The 23,231-nt window shown below is 40.6% G+C and overlaps 3 protein-coding genes across 10 annotated transcripts in view; 1 reads left to right on the top strand and 2 right to left on the bottom strand.

Moving 5' to 3' along the window:
- Positions 1–2,357, bottom strand: part of shroom2a (shroom family member 2a) — a 28,781-nt gene extending 26,424 nt beyond the window's left edge. The window contains 2 exon segments of the mRNA XM_047588069.1: positions 2,276–2,305; positions 2,307–2,357. Coding sequence (XP_047444025.1) covers positions 2,276–2,305; positions 2,307–2,333 — 57 coding nt within the window. The 5' untranslated portion in view covers positions 2,334–2,357.
- Positions 2,358–4,564: 2,207 nt separating this feature from the next.
- Positions 4,565–7,512, top strand: LOC125009850 (synapse-associated protein 1-like). Its single transcript, XM_047588070.1, has 9 exons — positions 4,565–4,927; positions 5,020–5,138; positions 5,231–5,297; positions 5,380–5,453; positions 5,550–5,689; positions 5,826–5,977; positions 6,191–6,249; positions 6,343–6,487; positions 6,581–7,512. Exons 1-9 carry the CDS (start codon positions 4,720–4,722, stop codon positions 6,706–6,708), a joined length of 1,092 nt encoding a protein of 363 aa, XP_047444026.1. The 5' UTR covers positions 4,565–4,719; the 3' UTR covers positions 6,709–7,512.
- Positions 7,513–7,624: 112 nt separating this feature from the next.
- Positions 7,625–22,554, bottom strand: LOC125009853 (AP-1 complex subunit sigma-2). 8 transcript variants are annotated; one of them, XM_047588073.1, is made up of 7 exons: positions 22,448–22,554; positions 21,595–21,773; positions 19,357–19,465; positions 19,109–19,246; positions 17,681–17,711; positions 14,210–14,272; positions 11,679–13,258 (listed from the first exon to the last, which is right to left on the bottom strand). In XM_047588073.1, exons 2-6 carry the CDS (start codon positions 21,771–21,773, stop codon positions 14,220–14,222), a joined length of 510 nt encoding a protein of 169 aa, XP_047444029.1. In that variant the 5' UTR covers positions 22,448–22,554; the 3' UTR covers positions 11,679–13,258; positions 14,210–14,219. The 8 variants fall into 8 exon arrangements, 7 of the variants coding, with proteins under 7 accessions (XP_047444032.1, XP_047444034.1, XP_047444029.1 ...); XM_047588074.1 differs by lacking the exon at positions 22,448–22,554 and adding an exon at positions 22,330–22,424; XM_047588075.1 differs by lacking the exon at positions 22,448–22,554 and adding an exon at positions 22,298–22,321.
- Positions 22,555–23,231: the final 677 nt, after the last annotated feature.

The raw sequence follows: 23,231 nt of genomic DNA, 5'->3' as shown, positions 1-23,231 counted from the left end.
CAACGATATCAGTATCAAACCAAAGAACTGCAGTCAAGCTGGGCAGCGGTTCACAATTCAGCGCTGCGACCTTGCCGTTTAATCTCACAGCTTAAAGACTTAAAGAGGTCAGAATTCTAGTCATTTCAATCACATGCTCGCACAATCGATGGTAAGGTGGGGACGGTGTTCTCGGCTAACATGGCGGAGTTTCTCCCTTCTGCGATGAACTTTGGACCCCCTTTGGTCCGAAGCAGAAATGACTAACAAAAAAAAAAAAAAAGCAGCTCCCAACAAACAGGTGCTGTTATTTTACCATGTGAAATTAACTGACAAGGTCTTTTGTAGTAAATCATTACACAGTCAACAGAGGAGTGAGGTTACATGCGCTGTGGTGACGCCACCCCCCCCTCCCCTGGGCACTGCATGCACACTGTGGCTCATGACAACAATTTAACAAAGCTGTGGCATAAAGGGATTACAATCCGTAATGTATGCTTTGATTAATAATTAGGTTAGGTAATTTGACAAGTTAAATGCTGAATTTACTACAGATTCAGCCAAATTGTGCCAAATACAACAGCTGTGGAACATGCTTTGACTCACAGATCCACTTCAAAAGGACACACTGCTTAAATCAGCGACATACCCACATGTAAAGGGCAAGAATCTGTAGTCTATACTTGGGAACACCACAGCTTACATGTTGATAATGATCTAAAGTGGGTTGGGTTTACCATGTCCACCAACTTAGATTCAAATGAAAGCGCGTTGAAAGTTGCGACTTGCAACTGATGGGAATTAGTTTGGTAGATGATCAACAAATTGCAATTTTGACCTGAGCACTACATGAAAACTTACGAGAACTCTAAAGTCATCAAATGTCGTATCACCTTATCTTGGCCGTGTGAGAACACCGCCGTCATTTGATCAATATATTTCCCTCCAGCAACATCATTTCATGCAGCAGGACGTCAGCAGTGCGTGCAGCACTAGTACGGCTAAATACAGGCCCATATCAGTGATCTCTGACACCTGCACAGACTGCTGTGTGTTTGCAATATTTGAATTTGTCCCATGCCATCCACTCTCTTCCTCCATATTTCAGTTCCTCTTGTTCCCAGAAAAGAAAAGTACACAGCGACGTGTTTGCCGTGTACAATACGCAGCAAATGTTTTGGGCGTCAGAACGTTCAGCAATTACTAAAATTATAGTCTTAGCTGGTCTGGGCAGCTACTGGCAAAACTAATTATTTGTGCAAACACTGCACGTAGAGTAATATTTGACTTTGCCAGCCAGCCTCACCCGCACCATCATGTTAAAGGCCTTGTGAAAATGATTTATACTCATAATTAGTTTGTCATGCTGTAGTTTGAATTAATACTGATACTCACATTAGTAGGGGCTTGATTTGATAAGCTGATGAGTGGCTGATGTTTATGTAAATGTACAATGAGAGTAAAATGCCTCTGTTTCATATGCCTAAGCTACATCAGCTTTCTTATTCATAGATCCTGTCTTAACTCTTTGCTAACCATGGTTTAGAGTTCTAACTAAAGCTAGGAAAAATGTATCACACATGCACCATGAACTTCCTCAAATCTTATATGAATTCTCTTAATTGTAGGAAGCTAGGTTAAGCAGTCCTAACTTTAACTTTTCCACTAGGTAGCATGAGCGTTAACTTGTTTAACTAATAGGGCTTCTCTGTCATTACTTTTATAGAAAACAACAAACAGATGGCACTTATTAACTGGGGCTCATGTCAGACCCTAATACAGGCCATGATCCTGCAGTCAGCTGAGCATCTATGACCAGCTTTGGTGAGACCACTTCTCTGGTGAAGTGGCTGACGAACAGCGACAAGAATATCTCAGCGTGCTATTTCAAGGAGTCCAAGAGCAACAGCAATTAGCAATTCCCTGATTATAACAAACTATACACTTTCCAGGAGCAGAAGAATTCGCCACAATTAAGGAAGAATGGGATGCCATTGCTAAAGTTAGTTCGGATTTTCTTCTGTGATACCAAACTGGGAAAAATCCTGTTGTGTACTCTTCCCACTTAACCTAAGACTTAAAATAAACGGTTTCTGTAATACGGCCCCCAGCAGCTTTTGTTCATTATGTTTCTAAGCTTATAACGATGGAAATGATTCGGTGGAATGTGCCAATTACTTTTTTTGGATGGACATACACCAAAGTATGCAAGAAAAATGATAAGATATGCAAACATATCTGAGCTGTCTTTGATATATACAAATAATAAAAAAAGAAGAATCACTGAATTATTCACCTTGGTTATGAGCAGTGGCTCCCGGTGCTCCAGACCCCCTCTGAGTGTAAACCCCCATGGCGCACCTCCAGAAAGTAATACATCCACCAGTTTAAAGCCTTCACCATCTCTCGTCCTCTGGTCCAGATCGCCTGATTTCTGCTTTGCATGCCAAAAGCTCTCTGCTTCTGTACGGCACAGGTCATTTCTATATCCCCCAGCATCCATTGTACTGCTATAAAAGTAAAGAATCAAGATTAGAGCATATCCAATCGATACATACAAATTAGCACAAGTTCATGAATACGGTAGGTTAATGTTTATAATAATGCATGCTGTCCTAAACAAGCACATAACTTTTACACCTGACATTCAGTTATTATCATCCCCATTGAAGTCAACTGAATAAACAGATCTAGATCTTCACTGATACTAGCAGCAGTTGTTCTCGTTACAAAATAAACTGATGATTGTCTATAGGTGGCCAGAGACTAGAAAGCGTAAATTATTTAAGGATTTGTCTTGGAAAAAATATTTGATCAGTTCCTCCTTCTTTTTAATGTGATATAAAGTGCGAAGTTTACATGAAACATAAGTCTTCAGTATTATACTAGTCAATATTTCAGTAGATAATTGCTGTCTCATTGTCAATTTGTCTAATGGATGACAACGGATCCTTCTGTGAAACCTTTACATTATTACAAAACATACTGCTCACATCACACACTAATATATGACTGTACTTGGAAATACACAAAAGTGTAGTTTATAAATGTGCTAAATTTCAGCTTGATCAAGCAAATGATCAAAATTTTACATTTAAATCACACTACCAAGCACATTTAACTTTAATGGTCACTAGTTGGGTTTGATGAGCATCAGTGACAGTAATATTTGTAACAAGGAAAAGTGATCACCTCATTTTACTGCATTACAGTCACTTTACATTCAAACATGGCCATTATTCAGAGGCTGTGAGGATACAGGATTCAGGGGAAGAGGGCACCATTTAAATAAGGCTCTTAGTATTTAGGCTTTGGGGGAAAAAATCAGGTTAAGTTGATTTTATCCATAAAATCTAAAAACATTAAAACGTAATTGTTCTTTGTAATATTTGCGGATTACTAAAACGCAATGTTTTAGTAATTTTAATTCCCAATTATAACAGTGGTTTGGGGTCTACTTCATTATTTCGTCTGGCTTTTTACAATTGAACTTAGGTTAGTAACAGGTTATAGTGACTGGACTGTGATAGACCACGAGGTTTACAGTGCCGTAACTTTGATAGGAAGACACCTCGAAGACAATAAATGAATTAGATAACTGTCCGCTTCGTCTTTCACACCATAAAACGTATTTTGCCTCAGTTGTCGGGATAGAAAACCTGGTCCTGTGTGACTGTATTAGGAAGCAACACCGCGTAAACACCTGTTGTCATACTCCAGACAGGCTGACTTAAACGTAATGCTCTTATGTGCGAGAGAATTAAACACACTATCACTGTCGAGCAGCACAATGGAAACCATCATCGGCTGTACAAACAAATACGTTTAACAGACCTTCTCTTTCGCACTGAGGAAACCCAATCTTCGTGCGAAACCAACACATGATAAAAATAACTTAACTGCTCCGTGAAGTGCGAAGCTTTGTAAAAAGAAATATATATATATTTCTATCTTTAGAAATCCAACACTGAAAAGGCTGACCTTACCTGGGAATTCAACTTTAGTCCAAACCGGTGAACAGGAAAGCTCCGTCGGGGTGGCACGCAGCAGCTATATCCCAGGTTTACCTTACACATACTTCATCTTCTGTAATCGTCTTTCTTTTCAGAGGAAGCGCGTTTCGATCGTACGCTAGTTGTGCAAGTTGTTTCGCGGAATAAAAGCGTGAATTCACGCAGTTTGAGTCGCAGCTGTTAAACCCTGCTTCATGATACAGACCGGGGACGGCACGCTGACACACTCAGGAGAGTTTAAATGAGCTAAGCTAAACTAGCCCCCATCCATGGACAACCAGGGACAACAAGTGTGGGAAAAGTACAGCGCAAGCGTGCCATCTGCCGTCGGCTAACAACATGTAGGGCGAGCGTCCCCCCTCAGCAAAAACTTATGCTCAGATATATTAGCACGCTCTACCCCCGAAGCTGAGACTTACCCAGTTATCTGTGGACATTCAGGCCGGTCAGCTAGCCGCATTAAATCCTCCTTTAGCTAACCATTAACCCGGTTTAAAGTTACACTCACCATTTTAAACGGAGCGCTTGCGTCTCCATAACAACCAGTTAACCTAAGGGTAGCCGGAAAGGTCAAATCTGATATATTCGCGGAAGTGTGCGACAAGTGAAACGTCACCAGGGATCGTAATAGTTTCGAGCTACCAAAAAACAGAATTATCAAGTAAAAGTCTCCATTAGAGTATGCCAGGCAACTTCTCTTAGCTTTTTCGAACAACGTACTTCAAGTATGTTTAAGAACTGGGGAACCTGGCTCGGAATAGAAAACGAAAATGGCCAAGTTAAAGGGGAAACCGAGAGTGTTGCTAGTGGCAATGAGGCGAACGGTCCTGAAATAAACAAACCGACGGCTGTAGTTGCTGAAGGTGAACAAACTACTGTTGGGGAGGAAGATGCTCCGTCGCCTCAACTTCTCCAAAAAGCCAAAGGTTTCAGTGGTAAGTTTGTTGTACTTGTATAAAATGTATTAATGGACTTTGGAAGGCCCTTCTAACCTCAAGTAATGTTCGTCTTAATGGCGTCTGTGCAGGTTACATATATAATTTCGCCAGTAGTGCCTCAAAGAAACTGTCAGAGTCCGTTGTTGAAACAGCACACAGCTTAAAGAAAACCGTGGAGGAAGGAAACATCAGTGGAATTATTGATAAGGTAAATGGCTTTTCTGTCTGTAATCCTGACACCTCCTCCCCTTCTTTGTACTAGATAAGATGTTTATTTGAGGAAGTACTTTCTTTCCCCAGACCATTTTGGGTGATTTCAAGAAAGAACAAGAGAAGTTTGTTCAGGAGAAAAATGCAAGAAAGTTTGGTAGGTACTTCCATCAAACCTTTACTCAATTGCTCATCAAGTGCATACTATTACAATAAGAAACTGATTTCTTTGTTCTCAGGAGATGCTGTTCCACCATGGGTTGGTTATAATGAAGAGGACACAATCCAGCAGCAGATTTTAGCTCTTTCAGCTGTGAGTATCATTATGAAACGTTTCTTTTGTTACATCTGGAGTCGCTACGCTGCCAAAACAAATACAATTTTGTTGTGTGGTTTATTTTGATGACAGGACAAAAGAAATTTTTTGCGAGACCCTCCTGCTGGGGTGCAATTTCACTTTGAGTTTGAGCAAATGTATCCAGTCGCCATGGTGATGCTGGAGGAAGACGAGCTCCTCAGGAAGATGCGCTTCCATCTGGTCCCCAAACAGTGAGTGTTGAGTGTTAACTTTGCCGTCCTTGTGTTTTCAACATGTGGATCTTCGCATAAAAGCGTTTTTATTAAACACTACAATATACTCCACCACAGTGATGATTGTCTTTTCCTCTGTGTTGCTTTCTTTTAGGGTGAAAGAGGAAGTATTCTGGAAAAATTACTTCTACCGTGTGTCTTTGATAAAGCAGTCAGCTCAGCTCACGGCTCTCGCTGCACAACAGGCAGCTGTGCAGAGGAATGAGGAGAAACCTTGCTCCAGTCCTGAGGGTCCTCATCAGAACGGTACAATCTACTGTCTTATTTAAAACTCTGTGGAGGTCTGTGTTTGTTCATCCTACTGTTGATTCTCTTCTTTCATTCAAACTCTTCTCATACACGATGTTGTAAAAACTAAAAGGGTCCAGGTTCAGTATGTGATAAACCAAAAAATGACTTCACCTTTGGACCTTTTTGAGCACACAATTCACCACTTCTTTTTTTTTTTTTTTTTTGCAGATGCGGTTAAACAGAAAACTTCCCCCGCCACCCAGAGTGCCACACCAAAGTCAAGAGAGGTACATTAAGCCACTTCTTTTGAAAGAATGAAATACCCGAGAAAATTCACCATAAAACACTGACAGGATTAAATTCTGTTTGCGTCATGAAAGGATGATGAGGAGCTCTCCACCAGTCCCCCAGTGCCCGAGTTTGTAAGCGATGCTTTTGACTCATGCAAGATAAATGAGGACGACTTGCGCAAAGAAATGGAACAGCTGGTCCTGGACAAGAGGGAACATCCAAACACACACCAGGGTACACGCTTTGGAGGTTATCCTATGTTTGTAGAGCATTTTGTCAGAGTTTAGTGAGTGACTCACTAGTATTTATTTGTTTAATTTTTTTCAGAAGACACTGCAGACTGGGAGAGAGAGTTGCAGGAGCAGCTTCAGGAGTACGACGTGTTGGCTGATAACGAGAACCCTGATGACAATTGGGACAGAGAGATTGAAGAGATGCTGAAGGAGGACAGTTAGGGCTCCCCCGTGTTTAACAGTGAGATGGACATCTGTGTGGTGAGAAAGATGGAATCATTTATCACAGTATTGGACAAGATTTAGACGAAGCACGCTGACCTAGAAATGTCTGTTACGTGGCGACATCCGTAGCAACAAAAACCACTGTGAATTTACTCAGTGTGTGGAAGAATGTGGTGTTTCTCTGTTCTGTGGTTATAAAGGAACGTTTTTGAGATAGCTTTAGTAGCAAAAGCCATTATATGGGTTTGGGTTTGTCCTAATTAAACAGAAACTAGACCAGTAATACCAAATGTCCCATATTAAGTGTAGATTCTTAGCCTGGAGACTTTGATGTGCCTTTCTGGATTCACAGACATAATATGAACTAAATCCAGTGATATTTTCTTGAAGTTTTGAGAATCTGTTGTGACTAAGGAATCATATTTATCTTATGACTGAGTCCACTCCTTTGTCACCTGCGGTATATCTATATAAATGTAAAGTTATATTTGTGTCTAATGTCTTTTCTAATGTAATTTTTTATATGCAAAGGTTAGGATTTAGCACAGTGTACTAAAGGGCTCTGGCCTCTGTTCATTTATTGAATCATTTTGATAGAATATATAAAAAATTATTGCAATCAGATGCATTTTCTGCACTGTGGATGTTGGTGTAATATACTCTGTGGAGACAAGCTGCCGTCTTCCTGTTTACACCAGGCCTTATTCTAAAAGACAGAGTCACAATCCATTTCTATATTTGCATTTGTGCAAACTGCAGTGTTTTAATTTGTACTTTGATTAAACCTTAATTTTAGTATTACCTTCAGGGCATTGCATCTCTCTTATTCACACTGATCTTGTTTTACTTGTGTTAATGCACAGCATTCACATTGTGCGGGGCCGCCACAGAATGAATGAAAGGAAGCCAGCTGTTTACGGCAGTACAGTCTCTCCTCCCCTGGGGTGCTCTTTATTGCTGAACTTGACAAGAAAACATGACCTTCCTCTTTTGTTCCTTCCAGACAAAAGAGGACAACAGCAAACAACAAGTCCAGTTATGTAATACACAGGCAGGTTCTGCTGCACTCATGCTGTAGCTACTGTATATTTCACCTGATGCACGATACAGAATGACATAGATGTTATCAGTCACCCTTTCGAGATGCGGTAAACAGCACACTATCAATTATAAATGAGAATACTCACGTGAGGTTACACACAGATAGGAACTTGTGAAATGGCCTTGATGAATTAAAGAAGTTTGGTTTAAAGCAACGTACACAGTGCAAGATAATGACAGTTGTTGATATTTGTACAGTCAAGTGTCCATGGCATTTAACATGTATCTATATGTGTGGTATAAAAAAAAAATAATACGCTATAAGTATTTATGATACTATTGCTATTTTATGCATAAACACTACAGCACTTTTTTTTTTTCAAGTAACAGTAATACATAGGTAGTTTACATGCTGTACAGTGCGCCACATGTGGCTATCCTGACCTGACTTTATGCTAAATAAGTACATCGTGGGCTACACAGCGAAGAGGGCTTCCACAGAGCAGGCTTTGAAAACACTCACTTAGCTTTCAATTAGTCTTCCTAATTAGACCTCTGCTCAGGCTGCAGTCAGGTGGAGACACGGTGAAATGAGCTAAAGTGAATGACAAGACGGTCAAGCTAATAAAGCTAACCTGTGAGTGATGGAGAGTCAATTAGGTGCTTGTGCAGTGCTTACAAGCTACAAAGAGGTCTGAATAGGAACAGTGAGGGAAAATGCCTTTGTAACACGTAGTCAGAGATGCCTCTGCCAATGTCATGCTGGACACTGTTCTCTATGATTCACACGGATGACTATGACTGTTCATTACCACTTATTCACCTCCGAGTCTTAAAAACAACCTTGAATTAAATTCAGTGTAAAGTTTATCCACGTCTTTATAAAACCATTAAATCAAATTAACATGCATATTGTGATTGAGATGACAGTTAGTAAGAAACCCAACATTCTACAGGGTTTTAATTAGGGTTAGTCCCTTTTATCTGATAGCTTAGATTCATTTATTGGAAACTGCAATAAGCACCTATTAACTCTCTTACAAGGCAGAGAATATTAACAGGAATCTGATAAAAATAATCATATTTACTTGACATCTTGATAAAACAATAACCTTTTTTGGTCTTCACCACCTTGTGGCCAAAAGTAAACTAATTCTGCTTCAAGTTAAAGAAATGTTGCTCAAATTGAAGTTCCGCAATACTAACTGTTTTCTCCGACTGACATTGGTTGCTGCATTTTTAATTCAGTGAAATGTTTCCACTAAAATCAAAGAATCACAGCTGTAAACATGAAGAAAGAGAACAGTGAACTCAGGTCTTGCACATAGCACATAACATCTGTTCAGCTGATGTACCCGGCATGCAAAAGCATCTGTTATATAACAGCGACATATTCTCTCTTTTCAAATATAGACATCAACTGACCAGTGATTAAGGCGTTAAACATTAAGTGGGATCTTCCACTTTAAACCAACAGACCATACAGTCAGACTAATTAGTTATAATGCCATGTAAACTGAGAATACTCATTATTTCGCATATATTTTCTGCTTTCAAGCCGGTTCAGTCGTTCCAGTGTAGACATTAAAGTGGTGTAAGTTCAGTGGAAACAGTGTAAATGACAAAGACTTTCTTCTCAGAACAGTGTTAAGGAAAAAAAGGTGAGAGAGAAAAAACAACTCTTTGGCTTGTTAATGTAATACATTTGACCTCCCTTTACAACATAGCCTAGTCTGTATATGTTTGACCAACTTATTTGAAATTCCTACTTCACAGGATAAACATCAGCTTTGGTCACTCGATACAGCATCTTGATGTTGGTTTGAAAGCAGCATGAGGCTAAATGATGCTGCATTTCAGTGTTAGTAACAGTGGCTGTCGTCATACTGAACAAATGAACATAGCAGGGAATACATAAACAGTGCTACACCATTTAAAAAAAATAAAATAAATAAGTACGTAGAAAAAAGGCAGAGTTGTGGGACCCAAATCCACAGGGAAACCATGTCAGTGTGTGTTTGTGTATGCGTTTGCGTGTGTTCAAAGGTGAGTTGTCGTCAGCTACATACGGAGTAACTTGCAGATGAGGGAGTGCGTGGTGAGAGGATGCTGATGGGGACAATGTTTATGTCAGTCCAATTTCCTCCAGCACGCTGCGCGGGGTCTCCGCTTCCTGTGGAGGGAGAGGACAGCTCCGGTGAGGTGCTCAGTGAGCTTCACACCGCACATCATTTAAAGACACTGTGTACAAGCAAACACACTGTGACACCACCGCCACCACCACTGGGCTCAACACTGGACACGACAACCACACAGCAAACATGTCAGATTCTGGGGCAGGATTACTGGGGTTGATAGTGCAGTTCAGTTAAAGCCACACTGATCAGTCAGTATCACTGATGTTGACAAAATTAAAGTTGATACATACATCGATCAAGCGTAACATTATGACCACCTTACTAATACTGTGTAGGTAAAACAGTTTAGAGAATGGACATGGACCTCCTGAGGGTGTCCTGTGGTGTTGTAAGTGGGGGGGGTCTTTGGGTCCTATGGGTTGAGGGGAGGAGCCTCTGTGGATCATCCCACAGATACTTGATCAGTTTGGGATCGAGAACCTTTGGAAGCCAGATCAACGCCTTGTTCTGTTTTTAATGTTCAGTTTTTTCTAAACTGTTTTAGTGTGTGTGTCTGCTGCTTCCTGCTGGAGATGGCTGCTGCCATCAAGGAAGGAGTGTCATTGCTATGGGGTGTGGGTGTCTGGTCTGGTCTGGTCTCGGTGGGTGGTACATGTCTAAGTAACATCCACATGTTCAAGTTTCCAAGCAAAACATTGTATGGTCACAAGATTGTCATTGTTATTTAGGTCTCCTGTCAGTGGTCATAATGTTGTGGCTGATTGGTGTACTGCATAAAGAGAAAAGGGGACAATTTCTGATGGCTCACTACAGCTCAATACCAAATCATACATTAACGTTAAGTTTTTATTATCACCATTATTTGCTAAAGGTGTCCTGGATACTTGTACCTGTTGTTATATTTCCATCACTGTTTGCTAGTTTACAGTCGTCCCTCTTCTGTCTCGTCTATAGTTTGACTTTTCAGTGAAGCCGTCCCCAGTGTCTGTGTGCTTGTGCGCATGCACGTGTGCAATATAAGCACAAGTCTGCTCATAAGAAAACTGGCTCAACAGCACTACTAGTGGTCACAAACTCCATGGGAGCCCTTTTAAAAAAGCATTTATTCAAAGTTTTGATTTTAACATTAAATCACATGAGTAGATAAAAAAGGGAAATCTTAGCAAACAACCTGATACACAAAGAGTTGTTAAAGAAGCATTAATCGACATCAATAACCAGACTAAAGACGTCTCAAATGGTCTGCATGCTTCCACTAAATATTTGATGCATCATAACTTTTGTATCCAGTTGTGCTTAACTAGTGTGTCACAAACCGTGGATAACAATACACAGGAAATCATCAGGGCTGGTGTGCAGAATAAACACTTACTTTGGCATCCTAAAGCGAGGATCAGCATGAAGATAAAGAGAGGAGTTTCATGAGACACAGAAACCTTACTTCACGCCAAGAGGAGAAAAAACAACACAACTCTAGACCGTGGCTTTTGTTGTGTTGTTTTGTTTGTCAATGCAAAACGTTCAGCCCTGACCTTGATACATCAACTAGACTTTATTCACCAGTTTTAGACCTGTCACTCAAGGGGAATGTTTCGTTGGAATGATGAATTCTTCTTTTATGCTGACTGAACGTCTTAATCTGTGAAGCAAATAGGGCTTAAGTGCACACCTTTCCTGACACAGCTCACTTGCAGCAAAAAGCTTGAACTTCAGACGGTGTGACGGGAGGGGGAGGGGGAATAAAAACTAAGGGGACAATGTAAAAGAAAAGACACCAATGTGCTTATATGATGAAGAACCATAGGCTATTTATTTATTATCTACTATATACATCGATCAAATGAATCATTCAGTTCATCACGGTGGTCTATTAATGCAATATTTCTATTATTCAAACGCAGGTAACCAATGACAGATCATATAAAACATTTTTAATACTTAGTTTAAGACAGATCACGTTTTAAGGCTAATCATTTCAAGTGTTTTTAAATGTTAAAAGTGTTTTTTTTTCCTTCATATTAATATGGAAAGCCAAAAGAACCCAAAGTTAATCAGTGCAAAGTGCAATATATCTTCAGAATAATCCCACTAATGCCACTTACCTCGAGAGGTGTAATTCTCTCAGTTTATTTAAATAGGACATGATCATCACCCATAAATAATTGAAAGGTTTTAAAAATATCGACGCAGGTGAGCCTGCTCTAAAAACTATTAGGTCTTGTAGTGCATCTGTTCATTTTGATTTTTTTTTCACATTTAAAACATCAGTTCCTAGAAATCAAAGTAAGACCTTAAAGTCAAATATATACGATGCAAAGACAGAAGATACAGACAAACCTGACAAATCGAAGAGATAAAGGAATATTTAACGTATGACTCCTATTGCGTTCACTTCACATCCACGGCTGAAACAACGTAAATTGAAAAACGTGACCTGTGATCAACTAATAAGGATATAAATGAATATAAATGCAAACTGTGCTTAAGTAGCATTTCAACTCCTATGATCAGATTGTCTGATCTGGTCTCCAAGCATTGCTTTTCAAACGCTGCATTTACATTTTATATTTACCGTGCCTTGAAACAATACTTAAACACAGTCGGACACTGTACTACAAACTCTGCAACAGGGGGCAGACTTCCCCCACGTACTTTTGAGTGGTAACAGAATAGATTAACAGAATACCAAGTGAAGATTTTGTTGAAGAATTAGGAGGAAATAACATTGATATAGTTTGTTCTTGAAAATCTTGAAAGACATTCATCACTAAAGAGCCACTTACTAGATTCTTTTGTTCATTGCCCTAAGCTGGATGACAAGGAGATGCTACTGAAAGCTCTGAAAGAAGAAGTCTGGTAAGTGGGTCTTGAGATACAATGAAGTGTCCAACAACTCGTACAGATTTACAGTGATGATAATAATAAAGAGATGTTGAACTGGTGAGATGATACAAACTGTTCAGTGGACCAATGACAGGCATGTAACAATACATCACCAAAGAATATGTTGTAAGTCTGAACATACTGTTGCTTTTTTTTTTTTTTTTTTTTTTTTTTTATGACAGAACGTCGATTACTGCCATCCAATCCAGCCTACATGCTTTACCATCCTGGTGGTGCTTTTAATACTGTGACAATATTGTATCATGACTGTCATGTATGAAAATTGAACTGAAAAGTGTCACGTCCCCCCAAACCAATGACCATGCCAGGTGCTCAGAGGGCAGAAAGAAAGGTGGCAGGCACTGAGGAGTTCAGCATGCAGGGTGGATAGCAGCAGCAGCAGCAGCAGCAGCAGCAGCAGCAGCAGCAGCAGCAGCGACGACAGCCAATCAGTACACAGGCACATTAAAGTACTCATGTCGGGGCTGGGGGAGAGAAATGCACACAGCTTAGACAACACTGAGTCGTAACAGCCACCTGGTTCACACACATTTCACCCAGAGAGCATGCAGGAGACAGGGCAGCGGGCAAGAACTTCACTTCAACACCACTTCATCTCATTCTAATGAAATAGTAGTTTGGAAAATTCTTTATTTTTCTAGGGGTTAAATGAAAACAGTGATACCGTTTCCAGGCTTAAAAGCATAGAGGGTCCACAGAGGTACTATAAGGGGGTTGCAAAATTTTTGGTTGATTAGATATTTTTTATATATATTTTTTTATTTCCCCCCACAAATTTAAACTTTTTAAATACACATTAACATGAATTTAACATATTTTAGAAAAATGATAAGGGATAGATTAATACTGAATGCAAAATAATAATATGTATATATATAAACAGCACTGGGCCGAGTTTAATACAGAACACATATAGTGGGTTGGGGGTCCCTACTTAATCTCTACATCAGTTTGGGGGTCCTTGGCCTGAAAAACACTGAAGACACCTGTCTTAAAGACTACACACAGATGAACAGTAAGCTTTACTTCATTTGTCAAGGTACCCCCCCTCATGTTAGTCTCACCTGAATGACCTCAAAGGCAACACACTGATCCTGAATAATAAGAGAACTAGCACATTTAAAAACATTGGGCCATTCATGTGTTGCTTATCATAAACTACCACAATGTGACCATACAGAGGAGTTTACAGTAGTTCACAGTGACAATGATGTGTTAACACATAAATGGAGAACAGAGACAGACTAAGACCGACTTTTATTTTCAATACAAACATGTACTGTGTGAAGAGACTAATGACAGGAGACCAGGAGACCGTCTCAACCAGCAAGAGCTGTGCTACAGACAGACACAGAGAGAGACTAGATGGCTCTAGCAATACAGACAGCCTAAATCCACAGACACAAAGTATTCACCTTAGCAGGCCTAATTCTGGAAAAGACCAGAGGACTCAGAGGCCATATTTGGGACCATCACACCTGTGAGGCAAACATTTTTATAAGCACAAAGACAAAGAGAGTGATGCACTGCCGGTCAACTCGGATCAAGTCTCTCAGCAGCCAACAGCACTACACATCTAGGGCATGTACTCAAGGAGGAGGAGATTAACCGTGCACCAACACAATAACTATGCCCTCTTCTTGGGGACGTCTCTGCTCAATTTATATCCTTTGCAGAGTGGAGCTGGAAATCTTCTGAGGCATCATTATTCCAAAAGAAGATCTGCTTGCAAGCACCAAAGTAACAGCCAGCTCCTGACAAATATTTCATTAAAGGCTTATTAAAATAACTTCCACCAAATCCCCTGTGGTATGTTTTCCATTTAATTACTGCACTATGGACCTAATAAAGCCTGCACAAGCAAGCAGGGCCTAATTCTAAATGAGCCCCAACTGCCCCGGCGGTGTTTTCACAAGCAGTTTTTGGCATCAGCTAATATGCGCATTATTTTTAGATTTTCTGAAAGGTAATAACTTTTGTCCTCCGACATAGTAAACACTGAATTAGCTTATGTTCCCATGTATCACCATTAGGCTGCGGTGTTTAAAACTAAAGTGTGCACTGCAGAGAGACTGACACTGTAGCACCAGAAACAATTCTGAATTCAATATAACTGCTATCCTGGTTATGAAATAACCATGAAAAGAAGAGGCACCGCAATAATACCAAATTATGGATGATCTGTTTCCTTTGGTGCATAAACTATTATTGTTTTTTGTTTTTTTTTTAGGTGGTGATATTATTTAGAATTTATTAACCCATGAAAAGACAAAAAAACCCACAACAAACTGATCCAACCTCAACGTACTGGTGATGTAGGCAAAGCCTGACAGAACATGTTCCACTGAGCTCCGCTGTTGTCACATCAAGGAGCACAGTGAAACACTAGGAGACATGCTCACTCCTACTTCCAAGAAAACCAAATGTGTATTAATCCACAAAGGGAAACAGTCTCCAAAAAGTACACTTAATAGTGATTGGCCAATGTGTGCTAAAAACTACAATATCACATTTTTTGGGGAAATTAGAATGTTTTTATTTCAACATAAATTATATGTTTGTGTCCACACTTGAAGAGACTTTATTCCAATAAGCATAAATGAGACTGAGACAGAGAGCTACAGATGGGTTGAGGAAGTCAGTGAGTACTGAGAGAAAACATCAGATCTTAATGGTCTTTGGTCTTTTCATGGGATTTGTTAAGTGGAATAAAAGTATGGAGTCTTTATCTTGGTTCATATTGGAATTAACAAGAAGATGCAGAAAACTGGCTCAAATGACACCATGTCACTTGAAACCTGAAAAATCAAATCGTTAATTTGAGCAATTTCATTCAGTGCTGTTAGTTTATCATCAAGCTGGTCTTCACACAGGCAGTATAGCTATTTCAACATCCAATTTAGTTGAAAATTAAAAAAAAAATTAATTGTAATAATGGGGGAAAAAAATGCCAATTCAGATTTTCTGTAATAATCAACAGCTTCGTCCAAATTGGAAATGGTTGGATCATATACTGTCTGTGAGTGAAACTGAGTGCATTCAGACATGTCTTAAACGATCAAGTTTGAGTCCATGTCCGTTATGACCCTTGTGCTGTGTCATGTATCGTTCACTCGTAGTTAGGAGACAGTCACGCCGACAGAAGTACATGCAGGTACAAGTTCACGGCACGCACATCTGGAAACCCATGCTGACTGACTGACTGACTGACTGCACCAGTCTAGTAGTTACCAACAGCCTGGACGGAGGCATGGGCGAACTCTAGGCCTTTTTACAAGATCTCCTCATTTGGCAAACTTCCCCAGTCTTCACCCTGGCTCTATAAATACAGAATTGAGCCAATCAGAGACTGCATCTTCTCTTCCTTTCGGGGTAAACCTGGAATGGCCCTGGTGAGATTTTCCCCTGAGTTCTCTCTAAGTAAGAAAATCAGCTAAATGATTTAAAACCTTCTGCCCACGTTGTTCGCTGTAAGAAAAACACCTATGTTAAGGATTCACCGTAAGCCTTTTAGGATCCCAGAACAGTACGTTCTCGACACCTGACGGTCCTGCTGGCCTTAAATCAATGACCAGCTTCGCAGGTTGTCCTCAGGGATTATGGACTTGGCTGGCCAACAGCGGCCTGGCTGATAATGACGATGGGCCACATTCAGACTGTCTAAAGCCTCCCAGCTCCATTACTCACGATGAGCTAATTATAGCTCCAGTTTGGAAACATGAGCAAAATTTCAAAATGGGTTAAAACTTTGCCCAAATAATGTCTTTTAACTCATATAAACCTACCTGCAGATTAACCAATAGGCTGCCAGGCTAACATTTGGTAGCCAATCTCAATGTTTTGGTATATTTATTTATTATCTTTCTTTTAATTTTTCTCACTCTCCGTTGTTGTCAACAATCTGTCAACAATACGTGTGTCTTTTAGAAATCCATTGTTGGCGGTTTTCTAAAGTTCACATCACTTTTCTTTTGTGGATGCTAATGGACTGTCAGCAGTGGCCTGATTTCTCTTCCCAGAACTCATTAGCGGTGGCCTTTTGGTGCACTGACTAAATGTTGAGCAAACAAATCCAGCGAACGCATCAGCCTCAGACTGAATGATTAGATCTAGAATATACTTGATGCTGTGTTCATCTCTAATCGATTTAAGGAACACAGGGCAAAGGCACATACGTGACAGGTTTTACGGTCTTTACGTACGGCATTGATGAAGTGAAGCTGGAACACAGCAGTGATCAGCGTTTTGCTCGGTATATCGTTGGCTGAGCTCTTGGTTAAAATTATACTAGCTGTGACACCGTGGTTTATCCTCTATAATTATGCTCCCTCTGCATGAAACGCTAATCTAGGAAAGAAGCGTTTGTGTGGTTGCAGCAATGTGCACAATGAGGCTTTGTTTCTGGTCTGCAACCTGAGCTCTGCTCACTGGCAATCATGAAGCAGGTCTGAAAAGACTATAAAGAAGGATACATTTGAAAGGAGCTCCCTCTCATGAGCACAGAGTTATACGAGCGTGACATTCCTGCCAGTGTAATTAAATATAAGCTCATTATTAAACGTTGATTTCGATTAGAATTAAGTCTGAATATTTTCTGAATGCTAGTGTTAATCTACTTCACGTAAATGGGCTGCTGCTGAAGGGTTACTGGTTAGTGCCTACGATTCCAGTTACATCAGAGACATCAGGGTTGACATGAGGCAGGAAAACACATCAGCAACTTCAGTGTTCACGCCGCAGTCCGAACACTTAAAATAAAGCCGTTGCTCGTGTGTTGTCTCTGCCGGTTTTAGCGTTAGGTTTGTGAATCTACTTTCTACTCATCTAACACTACAGCAGGGGTTATAGCGAGGTCTGAGGGGGGTGGAGGGGTTTGCAAACTGTACCTGCAAACAGGCGCATCTGAAAGTCTATATTCTGCAAATCACAACAGTGAAGAATACAGAGGCAAGGAGAGAAACGTGTCAAGATTAAGATCAAGCAAACTAAATGCACGACACATGAGACACCGTGAAGCCCGTGAAAAGAAAATCACAAGAAATAACATGAGGGAGGTATGCAAAAATAAGGCTGCTTAAATCTGCTGTGCAATGCACTCATGCTGAAAATGAAAGGTAGCTGTGGTCGTCAGGACTCTAATGACTGGACAGCGTGAGAAAAAAAATTTGTAGGAAAGATTGTGTGACACTAACGGTCCTGAGTCAACCCTCACTACTGAACGGAGCAGTGAAGTAAAGAGCAACGACATTCAGGAAACCCTGTAAGAAGTGGGTTAAGTAACTCAAAGTGACTGTAAAGCATTTGGACAGACTGTGCAACACAACTCGCTGCCCATGACTCACACTACTGCCGTGATAAGAGCAGGAAGACATTCAGAAAACCAGTGGGGAATCTAAAATGTGCATTTCACTTGGACTTTGTTATATACGATGTATATACACAACTACAATATCAACTTGTACAAAACTTAGAAGTTAATCCGACAGATTTTTATGGAATTGTTTGCGTACTGTTTCTGATTAGGGGTCTATTTACGTTCTCTAACCACATGTCTATATTCTTGTTTCCTTTACTTGTGACATTGAATTGAATTGTATTCATGAGCACAGGGGAGAAAGTCATCTCACTGATATGATATTCACATGTTTTCTAAAAGGTGAGTCGTATTAACAGCAATTTCTTTCTGCTGATGCTTCACATTAAAAGGAGGTAAAACACGTGTGAGAGGAAATCGCTGGCCGACAAATTTGGGAGTGGATCATTACTTGATACTGGAGCAAGGAATGGAACAATATGAAAAAAACCCAGTAAGGCTGCAGCTATGACTGCTTTGTTCCGATTTCAGGTATCTCTATCGGCCATTACCTGTGGCATTGATTAAGCTCTTGTTTCTATGGCCAAAGGTATTACGTTTTATAGGTTGCTTAACTACCCATACATGAGTCCATATAATACATCTGTGTCAGCGCCTTAAGGGAGGTCCTTAAATCTTTCATAAATGTTCAGTCTGACTCATGAACTGATGAACTGATAGGATTAGAGCATCCAAACATGTTTTTGGCCATTTCTCACATATTACATCTGATTTGCATCACGGTCTGACGTCAGGTTTTAAGAATTATTTCCATGATCTGGCACTTTATTACACGGAATCTGATTCACGTCTCTTTGCTCTCCCCATGGCTTTGATCTGAAAAGTGAGAAACGTCTGTGCTTGATGAAAAGCGAGGCCAGACTACAAATGAAAGGACGGCCTTAGTCGGTGATGCAGACCTGTTGTCTTTCCCATGTTAATTTCATTAACTAGGTCTTACCTCCTGTAGCAGGTCGGCCTGCTCGATGGCCTTCAGCACATTCTTCTTGGACGTCTCCTGAGCTTCCCCGCCCAGTAAGAATTCATCCAGAATGAAGTAGGCCTTCTCAAAGTTGAAAATGATGTCGAGCTCACAAACCTGTTAAAAAAAAATAATCAAATAATCATTATGAATGAGTTGGCAAACATACGTGACCGCAGGATGAATGTCACAACATCTTAAAAGAAAGGGATGTGGCACCAACGCACACTGCCAAAGTATTTATCCAGCAGCTCCACATATCTGTGTATGATCTCCAGCGTGATGAGCTCGTTGTCCTGGTCCTCTATGGCACAGCAGAAGTACAAGCTGGCATATCTGCAACACAACGACAAATGACAACCACCCAACCTTCAGCTCTACAAACCAAATGACAAACTGCAGCATTTTGGAAAAAAAAAGCATCTTTCATGGAGAAAACTGCAACGTCAACAAGACCAAGTGAATGTGAGGGGAGCCGACTTTTTAATGCGTTTTAATCACTGTCACCCATCTCGCTGAGATAGTGCTTCTCTGTAACCAATAAACACGCTGTTTACTCTGCATTGTGTTAAAAGTCAGAAGCTGCACAAAGAAGACTGAAACAGTTAAGCCCCATTTTGCCTTGGTTCTTTATCCCAGATAATCCCCAAGGAACTCCTTAAGCATGTGATGATTGGCTAGTATGGGAGCTGGCTGGCTGATGCCATGCAACCAGAGGCAGGGCACAATGCTTTACATTTTAGACGGATAAAGATAAGCCTCAAACGTAACTGAACGGCAGCCCGCAGGCAGTATCGTTTTCTTTTATTCGTCTGAATGCCTTTTATTTTAATTCTGGCAGCCCACTCCAACCTTGTCTTCTGTTTGTGAAAATGAACGCAAGGCACAGCCTAGCTCGGGAAACACAAAGGGCTCCGTTCACTAGGCTGCAGAACACAGAAGTGAGACAGCACTTTCACTCCAGCTGACTCATACCAAGAGGATGTTAACCTCTTGCCATTCACACTCAAAGTAAGTGTGGGTCCCAACATAATATGCACCCCTAATGTTGCTTTTGGCAGCCGCCTTAGTCCTTGGCAAAATATGTCTTTCCCTAAAGTTTCTGATGACATTTAAGGGTTATCTGTTCCGTCTTTTATAGGTCTTTTTCCACAAACGTCAGAGAGTTCAGAGGCTTACTCAGAGCTACATTTCGAATCGCCAAATACGCAGGCAATTTAATTTGGCAAAACTACGAGCAAGAGCAGCTTCACTGGCAGCGGACCCAGTCTCCGATCCCACATTAATTTTGACACATCAGGTGGAACATGTTATGCATTTTAACGGCCGATCGCAGAAGCACCCGGCCGTCTGGTGGATTGTCTGACATGTCGGTTCTGATTCAGTGCAAAGTGTCTGGTCTATGTCGGCGAGTCTTCGATACGGCGCGGCACACAGCATGTGTAAGACATGCCAAAAAAGACACTTTTAAAATATTAAAATACAAATATACGGTTAAAACAAATGTAATTACACATGGATTCTGGCCCCATGGTCAAATACAAAAACATCGGCAGGAAATTGTAATTGTCATTTTACAGTATTTATATATATTTCACAGACACAGCGATTCAACAGTCCTAGATGTGAGGCTTCTCAAAATGTTGCTACAGCTGCTACACCTTACGAAATATTACGACAGTAGTGTTTCAACATACAGTATGTCTTCCAGCTAATGTTTGTTGTCTTGTTGTTCTAACAGGGTTTTCGCAATCTCATCTCCTCTTATCAGTCTGTTCATGACAACCATGTATCAGCTAATTTCACTTGACAACTTACTATTCCTGTCTTCTTTTGCCTACGGAGAAAAAGTACAACAATGCCTGGGTCCTAATGACTTTTTAATGACACTTCTATGTTTTCATAGTATCTGTTGACGCAACCATCTCATGGCTCCGCTGTGGATGGAGTCTGACTCTGGCACCAGTCGGACTCTACCAGAAATTGTGCAGAAGCCAGACAGATAAAGTTGGAAATGGCAATTCATTCATTTTTAAATCTATAACAATAGTATGTCTAAAAAAAAAAAAAAAAAAAAAAGCAACTGATCTTAAATAAATCTATACTTAAATGATTTAATCTGCAGGAGGTAAACTAACATCTGTTTGGCGGACCAACGGTGCAAAGTCACCGACAGTTCAGCACCTCTGCCACTGTGTTTGTCTGCCTGTGTCGGGTCACTCGGGTTCACCAATAGTCTGCCGGCTTGTCCGTTGGCACGGCAACAGGATATAATGAGGCAAAATTAATGCTCTTTCTTGTTGTAGTCTGAGTGCAGTCATCTCTTTGGTAACACTGTCTGCTGATTCCCTGACGGAGCCGTGCCGTTGAATGACAGGTCCATGAATTGACCAGACAAGTGTGAAAATATTCCGTCCTGCAACCAGAAAACATTTTGTCCACAGACAAGTCCAGCCTCTACCCACCTCTTATACACTATCTTAAGGTCTCGCCACTCCAGGAAGCTGCACATTTTGGGCTTTCGAGCCAGGACCGTCTGCACCAACTCTCTGGTGATCTTCTTTTTCTCCTTATCAGACAAAGGCACGTACCATTTCTGGAGCCTGAGCTTGCCTTGTCGACTGAACAGAAGCATGAACTGCATCTGAAATAAGAGAGGACAAAAAAAAAAATAATAATAATGATAGATGGAAATAAAGAGATGAAAAGAAGGAGTGGGTGGTTACAGACATCTGCAGGCAGAGACAAAACGCATTCAAATGAGCAAATCACAACACTTTAACATGTGACAGGGTGGAACCATTGATTCTGACAAGTATAATTTCAGTTCATTGTTACAGCATCACGAGACATTGCACTAGTTTAATCAGATCAGATCAGTCAAATTCAGGAAATTTCTAAAAATAATAATAATAATGAGACTTAATGTAATAAAGAATAGCAGGAGGGGACTGAGATGCTGTTTATATATACTCTGCTGCCATGTGTTTAATATAAACAACGCAACATTTCATTTCGGGCTCATATTTCAGCCTGAACAAGTGACAACATGCTGCATATTTAAACTGCAAACAAACTGAAACAAACACCACGAAGCCTTCATGCCCACTGCCACTTAAAAAGCGTGTTATCACCAGTCAGCTCCATCTAAATCATGACTGAAATCACCTCCTCTGCCCCGTTATCAACACAGGAAGTACCGTTAACGGTGCTATTCGCCGGTTAGAGGCTCCGTCTCCGCCTCAGAAAATGCGACACGCACGCGTGTATGAAGACTTTAATTTAAAAGCCACATTGCACTCGTTCAAAACTACTTACCTTGAATTTTAACGCCGTATTCCGCTCTGAAGCAACGAGCCACCAAACGCCACCCTAAACACGGCCAGATGAGGTCTAGCTTTTGATTGGCCACTGCGGCGATCGAGACGATTCTCATTGGTTCACTCATTTTAACCGTCCCCGCCCCTTTTGAGGCTTTAACTAGAAAAGGCGGATGTGATTGGCCTCACTGGGAATCAATCAAATCACGAGGTTTCCCCCATTAAAACTTTATCACCTCAAGCATTGTTTTAATAGAGGCAGAAATAACATTAGAAACGTGGAAACTTTGGTAGTGGAAAGTGCAGGAGTTCAGAGACAGAAACAAAGACACTGACAACATTATAAATAATATATAAGCTGGTACATGTTAATAAATCGAGCATGAAACACTTAAACTTTGCACAGCATGGCAGTCCCTGCCTCCAAAGCACTAAGGTAGAGGTAGCGAATTATTATGGGTCAGTTCCTGTGTACGTTTGCACTTTACGGAGCACAAGAAAGCAGGTGATTTCAGACTTGTTGAGACATCATTTGCATTGAGACGACTCGCAGCCTCCTGGATTCACTGCACAATGATCATGCAGGTGACATCGGGGCCTGGGGGTGGCCTTCAGGACTCATTCATTGACATTCTGACTTATTTTCACTGACTGAACAATAACTGACCTCACAGGAAACGGCCTCTCAGTTGAGGGGAGAAGAATAATGACTTATCCAGGGATGTTTACTGCACTTACTTTAGAGGTAGTTATATTGGGATTTTTTTATTTTTTGTAATTCT

The sequence above is a fragment of the Mugil cephalus genome, chromosome 6 (genome assembly GCF_022458985.1).
Source record: "Mugil cephalus isolate CIBA_MC_2020 chromosome 6, CIBA_Mcephalus_1.1, whole genome shotgun sequence".
In the NCBI taxonomy this organism is placed as follows: domain Eukaryota; kingdom Metazoa; phylum Chordata; class Actinopteri; order Mugiliformes; family Mugilidae; genus Mugil; species Mugil cephalus.
The sequence above is the reverse complement of the archived record's forward strand: the minus strand, read 5'-3'. Positions and strand labels throughout refer to the sequence as shown.

Excerpts from the sequence above, each read along its gene's own strand:
- LOC125009850 (XM_047588070.1), top strand. The coding sequence starts at position 4,720 with ATGTTTAAGAACTGGGGAACCTGGCTCGGAATAGAAAACGAAAATGGC. Across the intron at positions 5,139-5,230 it reads TCAGTGGAATTATTGATAAG|ACCATTTTGGGTGATTTCAA; the intron begins GTAAATGGCTTT and ends TTCTTTCCCCAG. Across the intron at positions 5,454-5,549 it reads AGATTTTAGCTCTTTCAGCT|GACAAAAGAAATTTTTTGCG; the intron begins GTGAGTATCATT and ends TTTTGATGACAG.
- LOC125009853 (XM_047588073.1), bottom strand. The coding sequence starts at position 21,773 with ATGCAGTTCATGCTTCTGTTCAGTCGACAAGGCAAGCTCAGGCTCCAG. Across the intron at positions 19,466-21,594 it reads CTTAAGATAGTGTATAAGAG|ATATGCCAGCTTGTACTTCT; the intron begins GTGGGTAGAGGC and ends GTTGTGTTGCAG. Across the intron at positions 14,273-17,680 it reads TCAGATGCGCCTGTTTGCAG|GTGTGATGGTCCCAAATATG; the intron begins GTACAGTTTGCA and ends TTTGCCTCACAG.